Source organism: Chrysemys picta, chromosome 18 (assembly GCF_011386835.1).
Source record: "Chrysemys picta bellii isolate R12L10 chromosome 18, ASM1138683v2, whole genome shotgun sequence".
Taxonomy (NCBI): Eukaryota; Metazoa; Chordata; order Testudines; family Emydidae; genus Chrysemys; species Chrysemys picta.
The window spans coordinates 20904901-20922972 of NC_088808.1; the positions used below are offsets into that span (position 1 = coordinate 20904901).

At 38.3% G+C, this 18072-nt stretch overlaps 1 protein-coding gene across 4 annotated transcripts in view; it reads left to right on the forward strand.

The window, feature by feature from the left end:
* Nucleotides 1–1065: 1065 nt before the first annotated feature.
* CAMSAP1 (calmodulin regulated spectrin associated protein 1) overlaps nt 1066–18072 on the forward strand; it is a 44076-nt gene continuing 27069 nt past the window's right edge. For 2 of the 4 annotated variants that reach the window (XM_024106287.3, XM_065572201.1), the window contains exons 1-4: nt 1066–1213; nt 1991–2153; nt 15555–15817; nt 16024–16185. In XM_024106287.3, coding sequence (XP_023962055.2) covers nt 1991–2153; nt 15555–15817; nt 16024–16185 — 588 coding nt within the window. In that variant the 5' untranslated portion in view covers nt 1066–1213. The remainder of the gene's footprint in view (nt 1214–1990; nt 2154–15554; nt 15818–16023; nt 16186–18072) is intronic. The other 2 variants (XM_065572198.1, XM_065572200.1) reach the window with 1 other exon arrangement.

The following is an 18072-nucleotide window of genomic DNA, read 5'->3' on the forward strand; positions in this document are numbered from 1 at the left end:
CCCTGAGCCCAGATAAAACCCCAAAGGGTGCTCACAGTACTGATTGAAGGACTGGGCCTTAGTTACAGATCACTTATTATGAAAATATAGACAGGAACAGTGGCACAAAATGATCAGTTCAACACTACTTATGAACCTATTTTAGCTTCCTGCTGGGCTTTGACACAATTATTGGCTATAATAACTTTTTAAACAAAACAATATTGGCAACACTAAATTCAAAAACCATGAGTCTGTTTCCAAAAACCATAAGGTTGGCATAAGAATATTTGAAAAAAAAAAAAAATGAAATAAATATTTTTTATTTGCATTCAGGTTTTTGAGCAGGTAGGAATCCAGCTTTACTCAGCTGCCACAAGGGCTACAACCATTTTTGTCCCCAGATAAGGAGCTAGGGCTTTCAGAAAAACACCAAATATTGATAGTGTGGGTGACAGGCCCTGGCTTCACCTGAGCCACATACTAGGTTAAATTAAGTTTTAGGAACAAAAATTTCCCCAAACCAACTTCCTTCTGAGTGCATCCATCGCTGCAGTGCCCATACAGCCCCAATGCTACGAGCCACTGCTTGGGGTGGGGACACCAAGGTCACAGCAGAGACACCCTCCCAAAGACACCTGCTAGGGACCATGTATGTGCCTGGGAAGGACAGAGACCTGAGCCAACTCCTGGGGCTCCAGTGGCCTGGGGTGGCTGGGCTGGGCAGTCCAACCCCCATGCTCCACCCTAACCCCTTAGCAGGATGGCACCATATATAGCTCAGACTGGGCCTGGGCAGCTCTTTATATACAACTCCCCACCCCTCTCATCACTAGGGGATGGTTGCTGGGGCAGACGAGGCAGCCAATGACAGGCTCTAGCCCTTGCGCCTGCGCAGTGTCCGAAAGGCGGGGCCGCTGCCCACGCGAGAGCTAGAGCGCGAGCGCCGGTCCCGCTCCCTTTCCCCGAACGCGGGCGCGAGCCTGTCCCGCCCCCGCCCCCCCTTCCTCGCTAGCAGGCGGCCGGCAGCGCGCGCGCTGTCTGGGGGGCTCGAGGCTGAGAGCGAGCGCGGGCGCGCGCCCAGCTAGCCAGCCCCGGGCCGACGGCGGCTCCACACGCCCGTGTGAGCGGCGCCCCGGGAACCGGCCTTTTAGCCTCCCAGTCCCCTCAGCCCGCGCGCGCTCCGCCCGGGCCCGGGCGCGGCCGGGGCATGAAGCTGCCGTAGCCCTGCGAGGTGAGTGGGGGCGGCCGGGCCTACAGGCCGCGGGGGCCGGGCTGAGGGCTCCATGGGGAGCAGCCTCCTGGCAGCAAGGTGGGCCGAGGGGCCCCTGCATCCTCGGGGCGCCTTCTCCATCCTCTGCCTGCGGGCGGGTGAGGCTGGTGGCGGCCTCTCCTCAGGGGGAGCGGGGGGTGCTGGTGAGAAATCTCAGCCCGGAGTCGGTGCCTGGCCAGGGAAGGAGCCCGAGGTGCTGCCCCCGGCCCGCCCCCACCCCGGCCCGGCCCGGCAGGGATTCCCGGGGGCAGCGAGCCAGGCGGCGGGACCCGCCTCCAGGTACCTGCTTGTATTGTTAGGCTGTTCCCAGGCCGGGAGGACAGGACAGGGTGTCTGCGGCAGGCAGGAGATGGAGGGTACCTTGTGAGAGGGCTAGAGATGGAGCCTCCGCTTTTCTTTATCTGAACGGCTGTGATGAATATGGGATTTGTGCCTGTGCCTTGCTGATACGGGCTGGTAACAGCGGCAAAGGGTGGTGGTGGTGGTTTTTTTCAGCCCAGCTGACATGCAGGGTTTAAAAGGGGAAGGTGGGCTTACATGTCTTTCAGTCGTGGGTGAATTTTCAATTGCCAAATAGATCGAGCCAATAAACGCCTTTTGAGGGTCTCAAGGCCTGTGTTGTTCAGTCGACAGTATTGTGCCTGGTGTGATGCATTTGAATGAGCTGTTCAGGCTGCTCGTCTTCTATGTGTGTGTTTTTAAAATGTAATGGAAACCATTGCATTGTTTTTGTTTTAGATGGTGGATGTTGATGTTTGTGCCGTTGGAGATAGCACCAGAAGAAAAATGGATGCCCTGACAGATAGTGCAGTTGAGATTGTCCCTTTGGAGCTCTATGATTCAGCCAGAGCAAAAATAGCTGCTAATCTGCAATGGATCTGTGCTAAAGCCTATGGAATAGGTAAAATCGCTTTCGTCGGGCAATCGTTCTTGTCTCTATTCTTGCCCTTTTCATCTCCCCTGCCATCACACAAGTAATTAAATCAGGCTTAAATCACCTTTGTTTTCATTATCACTAATGTGTCAAACCTATTCCTGTGTAATAATCCAGTATTTCATGATGCATCTAATAAGAATAAAGCAAAGAATCAGAATAAACTGGTGTATCAGGAAACCTGACAGTGAACGCTGTCTATTGTCACTATGAATGATTTGTACTTCCAAAATGTTATTGTTTTTACTAAATAGGATTTTCCTTAACCGAGCTGTTTGTTACTACCTGCAAACCTTTAGCTCATGTAGGCCTCAAAGGCTTTATCCTGATTCCTTGTCTAGTCATCTTTGCAGATTGGTGCTAAGACCTTGATGCTGTTTTTTTTAGTAGATTGTCGTGTTAACTTAAAATTAAAATAAAAGAAGCTATGTCATTTATGAATCTGCTTGTAATGAGTAGCAGACTATTCCCTTTTTCCAAAAATGTGAACAAATCTAATTTATGAGTTACAAATGCGTTTATTTACATTCTAGAGTACAGGGGAGGAGGTAGCGTGATAAAGTAAGGGAAGATACTTCTATAAACTGTTTTGTCAGAAACCATTGAAATCCAGAGTTTTCCTATGGCAATAATAAAGATTATGTTGGAACCTTGCAATACTTTCATAGGCATCTGTATCTACTGATTTTTTTCCTATTGCAGTAGACCTGCTTGTATATTGTGAATTTTTGCTTGCTACATTTGAACATAAATAGCCATGCTGTATATAAACTTGATAGAATACTCGTCTTTATACAAAACATAACAAAAAACATGCAAAATCTTGTTTTGGAAAATTAGATAGCCCTGTTAATCTAACTCTAATTTGCCAAACTCTAATATGCTTACTGGATTAACACTAGCTTATTTTGTGACAGGGCTGAGCAAAACAATACATTCCTGCAATTAAATATTTTAAACTGTTTTCAACAAGAATATTGCTTTCTTCTAGTGTTTTCAGAACCCTCAATATTTTCTGTCACTTTTGCATTTTTCTACAATTAAGAGTAGAAAAGGGATAGTGATTTTGTTACTTTAAAATGTATTTTCCTTTCTACAGAGTGTGAAGTTATTGCATTTTGTGAGAGGAGTAAAGGGTAAAATAACAATAGTATGATTATCTAAACAAAAAAATTCTGATGCAGCCTTTGGGGGTGTAGATGTAACATAAATGTTGACTACTGCTACCACTATTAATAATTGGATACTCATGAAAACTAAACAGGCATTGTCCTGCATGAATATATTTCAAGTGCTTCAGTTGTTTGTAATGCCTCATTAAAGAGATTTTTAGTGAGTAGAAATAAAACATGCTTTGCAAGTTATAGAGGTTCATTGTTTATATTTTGGCTTTGTTTCAAAAGAAGGACCTAATCCTGCATTAGGATCCACTAGCATAGATCCTGTGGTGCAGAGGAAGGAGGACTGACTGCCTCATGTTTATATTGGCATTAACCTCTGTGGGACTCCGTAGGCTCAGAGATCTGTGCTTATGCCTTAATCCTGCATCAATTTGCTAAATTTGTAGCGTGTACTGGTTAGAGAACTAGCAGTTGTTAAATCAATTGGCCTTTTCTACGCTAAAAATTTTGCCAAAAATTCTTATTTTTATTAAAAACAGTACAGCATTGCCAGTGATAGACGTGGCGGGAACACTTGTGTAGAGAAGACCCCTGTGGCTACTGGCATTTTTTCTCCACTGTCATGTAGACCTGCTTGGATCAAATGTAAATAAGAGTTAATTGTCAGCAACAGCAGGAGCATTATTTTCACTAGGACTTTCATGTTGCTACCACTGGTTGGCTTCAATGGGACTAGTTGCAGTGTGTAAAGTTAAGCATGTGCAGAAATATTTGTAGGATCTGGACCTGAGTGAATTTTAGTTAGGTTTTGCTGTGGTCTCTCCACACTGTGATGAATATTAAGATCATTTTTCACAGAATTATAACTTGCATTTAAAAGAAAAACTTGATGGTCTGAAATATAGCATGCAGAATCTTTGATCCAGGGACAAATGTGTTTTTTACAACACTTCTGTGGAAGGATTATTAAAAGTAGTAGTTTCAGGTGTCTCTCTTACCTTAATATCCTTTAAAACTGAATATTTGCAGGCCACCCATCTATAATAAATCTGTGTCTTTTGGATACTGCTATTACTCAGTGGGTTTTTGAGGAGAGGTATAGAGAGGTCAAGATAATTTCATTAGGATTTTTGTTATGCTGACCTGATTTGTAGATGCAGTATATTTTACATCATTCAGAGCAGTTTTGATCAATTTGGTGGAAGAAATAAACAGTTTCCATTTGTAGATTATAAACAGCTTTTGTATGGTCCTGAAATCACTCAATAGACTTCATTTTTTTTTAAATGAGTACTTAAGGAGAAGCTTTTTTCTGACTTTTTCTGATCTTGCACATGCTTATGCAGGTACTGAATTTTATTCACATGAGTAAAGTTTAAACACATGCTTACATTTTTGCAGGATTGAAAATTTAAATTGGATTCCAATACTGATCATGTCATTTGTCAGCAGTATGCTCACACTTATCAATTTTAGTTTTTATTTTCCAATATATATTGCACAGTGTGTGTTTGAAGTGATTCTCATCATCTAAGTTTGTGGTGCTTATCAAAAATGGTACTTCTAAAAGAAGAAAATAATATGGGGGCATGACAGATAATTTGGAGTTCAACTGCACCTTTGTGCCTCAGCATTGAAGTACACATGGATCCTAGATTACACCCTCTCATGAAAAGGGGGCCTGGAGTTTGCTTTTCACTGTTCCCCTTCAATGGAGGGGTTTGGGTGGCCATAGATCATAGCAGCCTAGGCACTACAGTAATACTACTACTACTACTAAGAGCCTCATTCTCCCCAACTCCAGGCACCTGGAGCATTAGTGGGGAAAGGACTCTCCTTTGTGCAGAGGAAGGAATTGACCTGTGTGGATTGTCTCTGCATTGCTGGCCCTCCTGTTTCTGACAGCACATCTCCTAGCTGCATCCCACAGTGAAATTTGGAAACAGCAGGGGATGGGGCTGTGGACAGTAACATTTCTCTTGTTCTCTCTGCCCTCCTCACAATTTGGGGAGCACTGTCTGAAAGAAGCCTGGATGTGGGTACAATAGTTCAGTAGTTCTCTGCAGAAATTCAGAGGTCTGTGTATGAATGTCTAGATGCTTTCTGACAACAATCCTAAAGTATGCCTTATCTAGGTGTAATTCAGTGGATCAAGGATGAAGTTTGACCTGAACTGAGCATCCTTTTCATCAGCTGAAACCAAACATTAAAATAAATTGTATTTTGTGCATCATGCCAATGATTTTATTGACATAGGTACTTTAACATTTCAGATTAGAATATAAAATCAGATAGGCAGGCCCATGAACAGAAGATACTTAGAAATATCCTAGACAGTACAATTTGGAAAAAGGTTTTCTTTTTTAACGGGTTGTATTTCTCCATGCTTCTAACCTGATGTTGTGCACAAAACTGACTAAGTGGTTAAGCCTTTCAATGGAACTTTGTCTCCATATGGTGATACAAAAAAAGTTGCTTTGAGAGATATTTGCATTACTTTGCTTTTTCTTTCCTAATCATGATACATCTTTTTCTACGTTGTCTTCAGTGACTTTCTTCCATGACTTTCTCTTTCCTTACATGATGTTTGTTCTTTCTGTTTTCTTCTTCTTTCATACTCTAGTTCTAGTTTTACTCCATTCTCTTCTATTTCTAACTCCCACATGCTTATTATTTATTTGTATTATGATGGTATCCAACAGCCTCAATGAAAATTGACTCTACTCTGCTGGTGGGTTAGAGATACACAGGAAAACATCATCCCTACCCCAAAGAGCTTAATTTTAGGGCTTGACTACACAATGGGGTAACGCGCAAAACAGGGCTGTGATTTCTAAAGCACACTGATGTGCTGTGCATTAATTGGACTGTGTAGCCCTTGCTGGTGCATTCTAAAGTTTACTTAGTGCACTTTAACATAATGATGTTTGAAAAAGTACTGTGTTAAAGCACACTAGGAACCTTCAGTGTACACCAGAATGGTCTACTCGGTTCAGTTAATGCACAGCACATCAGACTAGTTACTGCGCTTTAGAAAACACAAGCCTGCACTGTGCATTATCCTACCACATCGACCGTCCCCAATATGTAAACGTAACAAGAAGTGGAGAGAGGGAAAATAACAGTGATAGTTAACCTAGGTAACAGTGTAATCCTATGTGCTTATGGTTCCAGATCACTTAAACTTTTCACATATATGGAGCTTAAAAATTTTCAAGACATCTACTTAACAAACAAACATTATATAAAATAAAGGGAGGCCCCACTAGCCACAGGGCAATGCCCTGTGGTGAAAGCCAAGCCCCAGTGCCCGCAATATGCTGGGATTTCTACCACTGTGCTCTTGCAGTGGCTCCTACTTTGAGATTCTAAGTTTTTAGTGTTAGGCTGGCTAGTAGGTATCTGAGAAATAAGAAGTGCACCAACAGCCTCCTCTGGCTGCTGAAAGGAAGGCCCTCTCTGGCTGTGGGCACGGATTTGTGAAAAAACAAGAGTTTTCCGGGGGGGGGGGGGGGCGGAATCCTGTTCTTTTCCCTTTTGAACTGCTATTTCACTGAAGTATTTACATGAATATAATATTTGAGAGCTGTGGGTACTAAAAAAAAGTGTTCAGTTTTGTCTGCATATCAGCTGTAACTGTTCAAAAATGTTAAAAGGGAGATGTTGAGAACATTAAGGTTCTTGTTATGCCTGTTCATCTTGTTAGGAAACAATGAAAAAGTTGTCCAACTGTCTAGAAGCACAGAAGGAAAGGGGAATGAATGGGTGGAGTTGTTGGTCATTATAGGGGTGCGGTTAGTGGTTAGAATAAATTCCCTCTGGATGTTGAAGAGGGGAGTAGATGGAGCTGTGAATTTTTATGGGGGCTTGGCTTATTCGAACCTAGATAGGTCTAGAAGGTGGGCAGGACATCTGACCACTTTTGTTTTATGTATAAAGTTGGCAAGGTTATCTTATTGTTTCATGCTTCTGTGTTGAATTTACAAGGTGATGATTTCAGTCTAACTATAGTAAATGTGAAAGCCAATGATCAGTACTGCAAATGGATTATTAATGTTTAGTGATTACCAAATGTTGGTGTATGAATTTCTGAATTAGCATAGCTAAAGTTGAAATAAATGGTAGGAAAAAAATTGAATGGATTAAAGTAATGAAAACCTAATTTGCAAGTAAAATGTACACACCATCAAGAGTTAGATTGATAACAGAGTTTTGCTCCTCTGAAAGTTCAGGAAATCTTTTTTCATATACTTCAAGATCAGTTGGACTGTTGAATGAAACTTTTCTATTGACAGTGGAAGAGCAGAAAGTTGATGAGATTGTTCTGCAAGTGAGATCTCTTTATGCCATTGTCTTTAAAAACATAGCCATGGTAATTTTAAGCCTCTCTCTTGGGCTTATCATCATCATCATTCAGGAAAAGTCTGTAATGGTCTTTGGTACCTAAAATATAGCAAAGATCAATTTGTGATTTATGCCTTAAACTGACAGGCAAAACTCTAACTTGATAAGAAATTTTCAGCCTTTGTTCATGCTAGCACAAAATGAGCAATTAAAAAAAAATTAGTGGAGCACTTTGCCCTTGATATACTCTTCCAGACTAAGTTAAACTATCTGGACCACTACTAGAATAGAAAATAGGAAAAACAAAAGAAAGACCTAATAGAATCTACATTGACATTCATTGGTGGAATGAGGAATAACCCAAGAATTGCTATATGCATCTATATAAGAATAATACTTTGCTATTTAATGCTATCGATTCTTTATCTGACAAGAAACTTGTAGAATACAGTGTTTCAGTTCCTGAAGATGTCATCACGAATGTAGAGTAGTATAATAAAGAGATCTTTGCTGTTTAACTAGAAGGATGTAAAGTTTGCAGTTGTCATAAACTGGTGATCAACCAAAGTCACTCAGGTGCTTTTGAAGATCCCACCTTAACTTTCAAAAGCAATTGACAGAAGTTTTAAAGGAACTTGGCAGTCTAAGGGTGGTATTTTTGCAGACTCATTGCTTGATTTAAACAATAGGCCACATGCTGAAAAACATTTGCCAAACAGCAGAGTGAAATGGACCTGATCTTTGTCAGTTTTACTTTACTCTCAGGGTTCTGAATAGCAGCAGTCAAAACTGACAAAACTGGTCAGTTTTCATTTTGCTGAGTCTTGGAAAAACAATGAGCAGTAATAAAGGTATTGGAGCTCTGCAGGTTTAGTAAGAAAATACTACATCACTTTACATTTGGAAAGTTATCTTCGTAACCCTCAAGATGAGAAGCTTTAAATTCTTAAATGAAAACTCAGAATCTACAAAATAAATGGAAACTTTCACACTTCTTATGAACCTGTCTGTACTGGGCTATCTTGATTATCACTCAAAAGTTTTTTTTCCTCTTACTTAATTGGCCTCTCAGAGTTGGTAAGACAGCTCCCACCTGTTCATGCGCGCGTGCTCGCTCTGTGTGTGTATATATATACACACACACACATATATTGAGGGTATGTTCCATTCTATGCATCCGAAGAAGTGGGATGTAGCCCACGAAAGCTTATGCTCAAATAAATTTGTTAGTCTCTAAGGTGCCACAAGTACTCCTGTTCTTTTTGCAGATACAGATTAACACGCCTGCTACTCTGAAACCTTTCCTTCCTGAGTGTCTACTTGCTCAGTCTAAGTGCATTTTTTTTTCTTCAAACTCTGGCCTATAAAAATGTCATTGCCTCTGTTTAACGGATGGAGAAACAGCCAAAAAACCTTTGGTTGGGAGCACTGTAGTCTGGTGGCTTTCTCAGAGGACTTGTAGGGGAAGGGTCAGATGTGGTTCCTAATTTTGGTTCTGGTACTAGTTGTTGTGACCTCAGCAAGTCAGATAACTTCTGATCTTTTGTTTTCCTGTCTATGAAGCAGCAGTAGTATTTACATACTAAATAATGTTTTATGGTGCTATATAGGGGCAAGTATTACTGGCAAACATGAAATGGAGCTTCTGGTTCCCAGCTCTATGCTAAATCCACTAGATCGTTTGGCTTCAGAGGTGGCATCTTCAAGAATACAAATTTTTCAAAGTAGCTCTTTGCTGTTTTGCAAAGATTCTAAATTACAAAACATTTTTCTGAATATTTGTGAAATTACTACACATTGAAGTTTTACAATTTAAAAACATGCAAATTTCATGGAGGAAGGAAGTCCACAATTAATATTTTACCCATGTTACTTCTATCTACGTTTTTAGTTTGAGCACCAAATGCCATAAAAAATAACTTCTTTATTACATTTTGACAGTAAAATTGGATCTAGGTCCAGTCCACATCACTCTTGCGACTGTGATAGCAACATCTGTGTACAAGGTTTCTAGCCTGGTTTCCCTGACTGATGTGGGTAGGGTCTTTTCCCTCCCAAATAACATTATTATAGATGACTTAGAGAAGTCTATAATACTGTTCTATAATACAATTATAAGGACAAAAATCTCTTCTAATTGGTCAGGGAAACATTCAGGAATGACTTCAGACCATAATGTGGACAAGGCCTCAATTGCAGAGCATGAGTGATTAAGGCTTTATTGCATTTTAGTGTAGCTTTAAGTATACACATGCAGGGCTTACTTAAATGATTGTGTAGACTTACTAATCAGTTAAAATTTGATATAAAATTAGTTTTGCTTGAATTTTGGTTCTCTATCATGCCAGTTTTTCATGGTATCACACCTCAAACAGCATTATACTCCGACCTGCTTTTGTAGTTTAGAAGACAAGTCAGATGTTTCAAACTGCTGCATTATTCCTTAACCATGGTGTGTGTGTACGTGTGTGAGTGAGAGAGGTGGTAAGGAAATTGTATCTTGGGAGTGGAGCGGGGTGTGTGTGGGGGGCGGGGGGGAGGAGAGAATCTGGAAAATGTATAGCTGGCTGCTGTTAAATTTGAAGTTATTTTAAAAGTTACTTAAGTAACTTTTTTAAGTGATCTGTTGTATACCAAGTGATTGATTTACACTTAAGACTGCTCACTTTTGGAAAAAACAGAATTCATTAGCGTGTTAGAATAAAAACTTTCTCATCAGGAATAATACAAATTTACTTTTGAGTATTTCTTCTCTGAAAATAGCTCACCTATCTTTCTGCTATGCTCACTGGAACAAGAGCACCTAAGATTCTGTGCTGCTGAGACTTGAATGCTAAAATAGATTATTACCTCATTATAACTCCTACTGGCATATCAGATTAATTGAGAGATATCAATAATCTTCTCTCAATAGTGGGTTGTCTAGCAGCTTGTCCATGTAGTTATGCAGACAGGCATCCCCTTGTGAGATTTGCATAAAATCAACCTATGAGGGAGATCCATCCACCTCTTACTTTTTAATGTAGCACATTGGATTTTTAGACAAAATAGTATTCACAGAACATGATGAATAAGTGACTCACCCCCACCCCATCTGATTTTTCAGATTGCACACTATAGTTCTGCATATTTCTGTAAACAAACATTGTTTTTTGAGCACCTAAATTTGACTAAAACTAGCAATTGGGAGACTATGAAATCCTCTGCCATTGTATTATTAGGAACAACTGATCAAAAAGTTTGATATAAAAAACAAGTTATTTGTGCAAAATTTTATATGTAGTATTGCTTGTTACTTGAAAACTGGCAACTTTGGGGATTAATATCGTAGTAGAGATTTTTTTTTTTTTTAAATATACTAAGTGTTTGGGACTTTTGTTTTACAAGGGTATACATTAGTTATTAAACTAATGAGTTCAAATTAGGATTTTTATACTGTATCTTAGATGTAATTAACATTTTTAGAGTTAACTCTTTTTTTGTATTTATTTTCAGAGAAGCTTTGTCTACACTACCGTTTATGCCGGCAAAAATTGTTTCTTGGGTGTGGGGGAAAAAACATACCTCTGAGTAACATAAGTTTGCCAGCATAAGTGCTAGTGTGCACAGTGCTATGTTCTCCCACCGACATAGCTAACACCGCTTGTTGGGGTGGTTTTATTACGTTGATGGGAAAGCAGCTTTTAGTGGCGCAGCTGCATTGGTACAGCTGTGCTGCTGTAAGCTCGCTTGTGTAGATATAGCCTAAATGCATTCACAGTTTATAAAATGCTAATATGTGTAAAAGGACACTTAGAAAAGGTGAACTGGACTGTTTGGTTACCTAACTTGTACTTGATTATTGTGTGTTGTTAAAAAGCTGCTTATGAGCACCGGAACACACTTTTTTTTAAAAAACCAAAAAAAAAGCATTGAATTTTTTAATGGGGAGGCAGAGTAAAAATATATATATATATATGGTATTTCAAAGTTTGTCACTATATGAGGGGTTGTGATGGGAAAAGGAATCTTAAAATTTTAGAATGTTTTTTGTGTCATTTAAGACTGTACCAGTGGGCTAATACAATTGATGTAATTCTGCTAGCGTATTCCCCACATTAGGGAGGTGTAAGAATTTTTGAATCCATAAATATTGTGTGTGGGCGGGGAGAAGGGGACAGGAGGTGTGTGTGTTGTTGTATTTGGATGGCTGTGTGCTACATATAGAGATAATTGGCAGTTAGAGATGTGAGACTTTGACTTGTTAGGTTATCTAGCCTTCTCCTTTAAAATGGGTTTTGAACCTTAGAAGTGATGTTTGCTGAGGAAGACAGTCTCTTAGACCAAGGAATACCCCAAATGTGTAATAGTGTGATGTTGCTAGGAAAGCTTTTATTGCCACATGTTTGAGATTAATACTCTACATGTTGCAAAGCCACAAGGGTATTATTAGTCTTCTGAAACTCGTGATAGTAAACATTGTACCATTCATTCTGCATCACATTTTGTCCCACTTAGGTTTTTTAGTTTCCAAATTTTCTGCTTCATTAATCAAGCTAGTAACTAAGGTCCCAGTATTCTTCCTGTGGGTTTATTTTAATGATATCCACAAGAACAGTATAAAGTAAATCTGTATTATAAATACAAAAGCTTACATTGTTACAATTCTTAGGCATTGACTCTAGCTATGAGAGTTGCCAAACAAATCCTGTAAAATTGGTTTAAATTTATAAAGTATCTTGAGAGATTTGGTTCCAAATTTGTTATTACTAGAATCAGTGGTTAAAAATCATGTTGAGTTGAATGGGTGTAATATCAAGTCCATCAGGAGTTAATGTTGCCTATCATGTTTATATGTTGTATGTTTCTATTTGTAATTTGTTAAAACTGTGACAGGCCTTAACATTTAGGCATTAAATTGATTAAACTTCCTTGCATTTTTTTCTGAAGGAATATTCTTACTTCTAACTCTGATATATATGGTACAAAAAATCCTAGAAAACTAGACTGGACAAACATTGCTATGGAATTAATCTGTAACATTAAAGAACAGCAATAAACATCAAATGATTTTTGGTACTGATGTGCAGATTGAAATTATTTCTAGCTTTGATCTTCATGTTAATTGTTCAGAACAGCAGACGGTGATGTTTTTGGATGGATTGTGGACTGCGTACTGTACTGCCCATCATAAACTGGGACAAATTAATTCTTCTAATTACCTTTAAAATATTTTTCTTAAAACTCAAACCAAAAATCTTAGGATGGCATTATAGAAATCTAGGTAAACAGTGCTGCTGTACTTTACATTGCTAAATATGCAGTCGCTTTATTCAGATGGGGACCTGAAGGGATATCATCAAGTTGAAAACTACTCTTTTTCAAAAGTGAAGTGAAAAGTAGTTTCATGTACTACACTTATTCTGGGCCCTTCTGCCAATTTTTGTGGTTGTACAGTCACATTTTCATGTCTTTGAAATGTTTTTCTCTTCTATTGCCCTGTCAAAACCCACCAAAATTGTGAACTATATAGGGAAATCAGTGAAAAGAACTATACATAAAGTGCTTTCAAATGCACAAAGAGAAACCAAGCAGAATTTTCTGTAATCTTTTATAGTAATCTTAGATGTTACTTGTAATGATAGCAGGTACAGGGCCCAGTACAGTTGGCACCCCAATCTGGGTGAGGCCTCTAGGTGGTGTTGAAATATAAATATTAAATAACGTTAAAACGTTTTTTAGACAGAAGGGTTGTTTTAAGAAAGTTACCTTTTAAGAAGAAACACACCCATTGTTTCCATCCACAAATCATTGCAGTAAACGGTTCTTCTATCTATTAGAATGCTAGAGAGAGCATTTGTGTTTAAGCACAAACATCTGAATTAATTAGACTACCGCAGTTTCTGATCTTTCGTCCTTCCCTTGGAACTGCAGCTCTGGATTTTTCCTGAAGCTAGTAATCATTTTTAATTTGAGTTATGGCTCACCCATATTATAACACTAGCCTGTTAAGTGTAGACAGAGCTGAAATAATTTTAACTAGATTTTAAGTCTTGAATCTGGCAGAGTTTAAAAACTCTTCCTACTATAAATCTGTAAATTAAAGGATGGCTGCTAAAAGGAAGCTGTCAAGAAGATTGAAACAAAAACTTAATGTTAGTACTGGTACATTAGTTGTCCGAGGTGAGCAAATGCATTCTGAGCTATTGGAAAAAACAAACAAACTTGACTTACAGTTACAGAGTTTTAGGAATGTAACTGAATAAGAAATTGTTAAATCTGGTCACTTTTAATATAAGAATTATCTAGCTTTTGACTTCATTTTTCAGAAGGTCTTTAAGAACTATGTGATATGAAAAGCTAATAGAAATTTAATATTTTCCACTTTTTTAATGGGGCAGTTATTAAACCACTTGCAAATGCATTACTGCAGAGATTCAGGGTTCCAGGTGGCTGTAAGGATTTTAAACACTGTCATGTAACCCTGCCTAGACACAGTGTTAAAAATATAGCTGATCACTGGTGCTTTGTCTATACTAGGGTGACCAGATGAAGGGAAACAAAATATCAGGACACATTTGGGGTGGGGGCGGGGGGGAGGGGTGTGCAAAAAAAAAAACCCTGCTGCCGGTGGATATCGGGACAAATTGTGTCCTGACCAAAGATCGGTCGGGACGCGGGACAAACCCCGATATTATCAGGACGTCAGGTCACCCTAGTCTATACTAGCACTGCTACTGTGGAGCTGCACTGATAGTAGCAAATGTAGGAATTTTTAAGAGGAAAAAATCCTACTGTAGACAAGGCTGAGGTCTTCTGCATTCATAATTTAAAATGTATGTAAATTACTGTGCTCGGGGTCCGGTGTTCAAGTTTAAGAAAACATTAAGATGTCAGATGTGAAAACTGTGTTGCTTCATGCTGAAGGCAATGAGGTGATTATTGGAAATCCCAGTTAAATAGCTTTTCCTTCATATATTTGCACTTAAATAAAAAGGGCTTCAAGAGTAATATTGTTTTAGCTTCCGTGCCTTCATTATGTTGAAAAAAAGTTTTGTTTTTTTTTTAAAGTACCAACACTAAGATTAATCAATTTTGTAAACAATATATAAAGCAGCTGAGATTTTTTTATCAGATTCTGGGCTTTCTTGGTAACTGGTGCTATTTAAGCTTTATGTATGTTTCCCGTCACATAAGCCTTAATCCTGGAGTAAACATTTTTTGAGCCTCCTTTTTCATGTGTTTGTGTTCATCCAACCCCTCTTAATAATTGAGCACTAAATAATTTAAAATACAGTGGAAACATCTTTACTACGAGCAGATGCTTGTGGATGCTGTTTGAATTAACCTACAGTTTTGTTTTGAAACCGTGTATTTTGTACATCTGCGATAAACTGCATCTATAGCCTGGATGCTCTGAATAAATGGTTAACAATATTACTCTTAATTTTAATTGTAAATCTCTCATGCACTACCCACCACGTACATAGCCCTTGATTCAGAAGAACCTTCCTGTTCAGGGAAGCACTTAAACATGTGTTTAAGTCTAAATTAAATCAGTGGGACTTAAATATGTGCTTAGGTGCTTTCCTGAATTGAAGCCCGTGTGATTTAAGAGAGAGAAGTGCATTGGTTTTTAATGTAACAGTATTGTGTATAGAAGGAGGGAATGATGTATGTTGCTACTTTAATCAAGCGCATGCTGTTAAATCTAATTGAAAACAATTCGGTATATAAAACTACAGACTTCATTTTATTTCTCATTCAGTATTTTTCTTTTTGGTTGCAAAATGAACCACCCAGTTTGTTGTTAATGTATATGTGTTTTCTCTCTTTCTCATGTTAGTTTTGAATTCAGGTGCGAAGTTTTCACTTTTGCTTACAACTGAATCCACTTGTTTGAGACTCTTCCTCTTTGTTTCAGATAATATCCCAGAAGAGCTGAAGGACCCATTTTACATAGACCAGTATGAGCAAGAACATATTAAACCACCTGTCATCAAGCTGTTGCTGTCCAGTGAGCTATACTGTCGTGTCTGTAGCCTCATTCTAAAAGGGGATCAGGTGGCTGCTCTGCAGGGACACCAGTCAGTGATTCAGGCTCTGTCTCGGAAAGGGATTTACGTCATGGAGAGTGATGATACCCCTGTCTCTGAATCTGATCTCGCCTGTGCACCAATCAAAATGGTTAGCTTAAAGTTCAGAGATGGATTTAATCATTAAATCTCACCCTTGACTTTGGTGATAGATAATGGAGTAAAGAGCTTTTCACCTCTAGGTCGCTAGTCTCAGCACTTTTTCATGCAAATATATTGTAAATACAGTTAGAATATGTAAAGGTGTTTATTTCTTGATGTATGTTTGACTGCAAATACTTTTGGTTTGCTCCTTAGAGTTCTCATATGGCAATGATTGATGCTCTAATGATGGCATACACTGTAGAAATGATCAGCATTGAAAAGGTGGTTGCTAGTGTCAAACGTTTTTCTACGTTCAGTGCCTCAAAAGAACTACCCTATGATCTGGAAGATGCAATGGTTTTCTGGATTAATAAGGTAAAACTGATATTTAGAAAAGATTGCTTACTTCTAGAAAATGGTAACTTCTAAAACTGATTGTTAAAAAGGGCTTGATCGGTGCTTTCTTCATGTTTTGTTGGGCTTCCATTGCCTCATACCCTCTTCTGATATGGAAGAAAACTATTTATTTTGAATTACTTTAGAATGTCTTGGCTCTGCACAGTAGCAGTGAGCCAACCACCTGTATTCCTGGACTCATACCAATAGTAGTTATTGCTTCCTTTTTGTGCACCTGCAGCTTTTTTTAGATTTCTTCCTTCTTGGCTTCCTCATCCCCGTCCAAATGCAAATCAATGTTTGCCAAGAGGAAAAGGACAAGACTAGTAGGGGAAATACATTTCCTTTTTTTCTTAATGGCACAATGGTAGATTTTGTTATCTTTTCAATATAAATCAAATTAGAAGATACTGCAGTTGGTCTGTTTCCACCTAAGCTACTTGACAACTGTCTTTCAGGCACCCTGTAGGAAAAAATATTTTTTAAAAAACATTTGTGTTTTAAAATTGTAAATGGAGGTTAAACCAATATTTATTATCAGGTTAGAATCTGCCAAATAGGAGTTGGAAATAAAATTGATTGTAGATACTAACATACCAGATGATTTTTAGTAGTGGAAACTGTTGCTATTAAAAATACTGCTAATTAAAGATGCAATTTTTAAAAGTGTTAGAAGAGAGGGGTTTGGAAGAGATGGCCTATGTTGGTTTAATTTTTAAACCTGGAAGTAGTATATGCAACGTAAAAATAAAAATCCCTTTTCTAAAGGGAATCAAGTAACTTTGTGATATCATTTGTCTGGTACATGAGGAAAGCATATTGTTTCATGTTCACTAGCCAGATAGATTTGATTTTGAATATATTCTACTTTAACCACATATGAAACTTTTCAGAGGCTATCAGTTTAGAGTTTATACATGAAACCCTTGAGCAGTAGTATTACTGTTTCCTTTACATTCCACACTTCCTCCTCCCACAGATTTTAGTGCAGTACTATAAATCTTGTATTGGATAGAAAGTTAATAGTAAATCTGTCTAGGAATTTTTTTTTTTTTTTTTTTATAAAAACAAATTTTCAAGAAATCAGGAAGCTGGTCTACATAATAACTTCTCAGATTTTTTTATTTGCACAAAACTTTTATTCAAAAGTAACTTCTCGGGTTATTAATCCACAAATTGTTCTAATAACCTTTGCATTCTGTCAGAATTGTGCTCTGTTGCCAATGGGTAAGAAGTTCAGCTATACAGAGGAGTGGGAAGAGACCATTATTTAAGAGATTTGGGAACTATTCATTAAACTAACTGGTCCCTGCTTTTGTTCTTCAACAACTTGTCTGTCTGTGGCTGCACTGAAACTATTTAAAGAAAGTCAGTTTCTACAGCACTAATTTTATAGTACAGGCAACCGCAATACAACTAGAGGAGAACAGACTCCTTTATTGTGTAACAGTGGTATACACAATGAAAGCTGAAAGTTAATTGAATTATTGTAGTTTATATTGTAGAAACATGCCTGCCTCTCGCAGGAGAACTAAGAATGTAAATTTATGCTTGCAGCACTTTCACTTCTAAATATTTATTTTAAATACATTTGAACATTTTTTTGGAAGAAATTACTGTGTTATGGCTATATTACTAATTAAGCAATTGTATTTGCAAAGCGGTACCTTATGTTGCTTCAAGCTTAGCAGTATCAGTGGAATGTCAGTTGAATTTAGAAGCAGAGTTTAAAAAAAACAAAACAAAATCATGAGTATTATGAGTCATATTTCTACAATGGTGGGAAATAAAGTTTGATCATTATGTTAAGTGATGACTTCTGGAAATTGGTATGCAATTGCATTTTTATGATCTTTTCCGTACTAT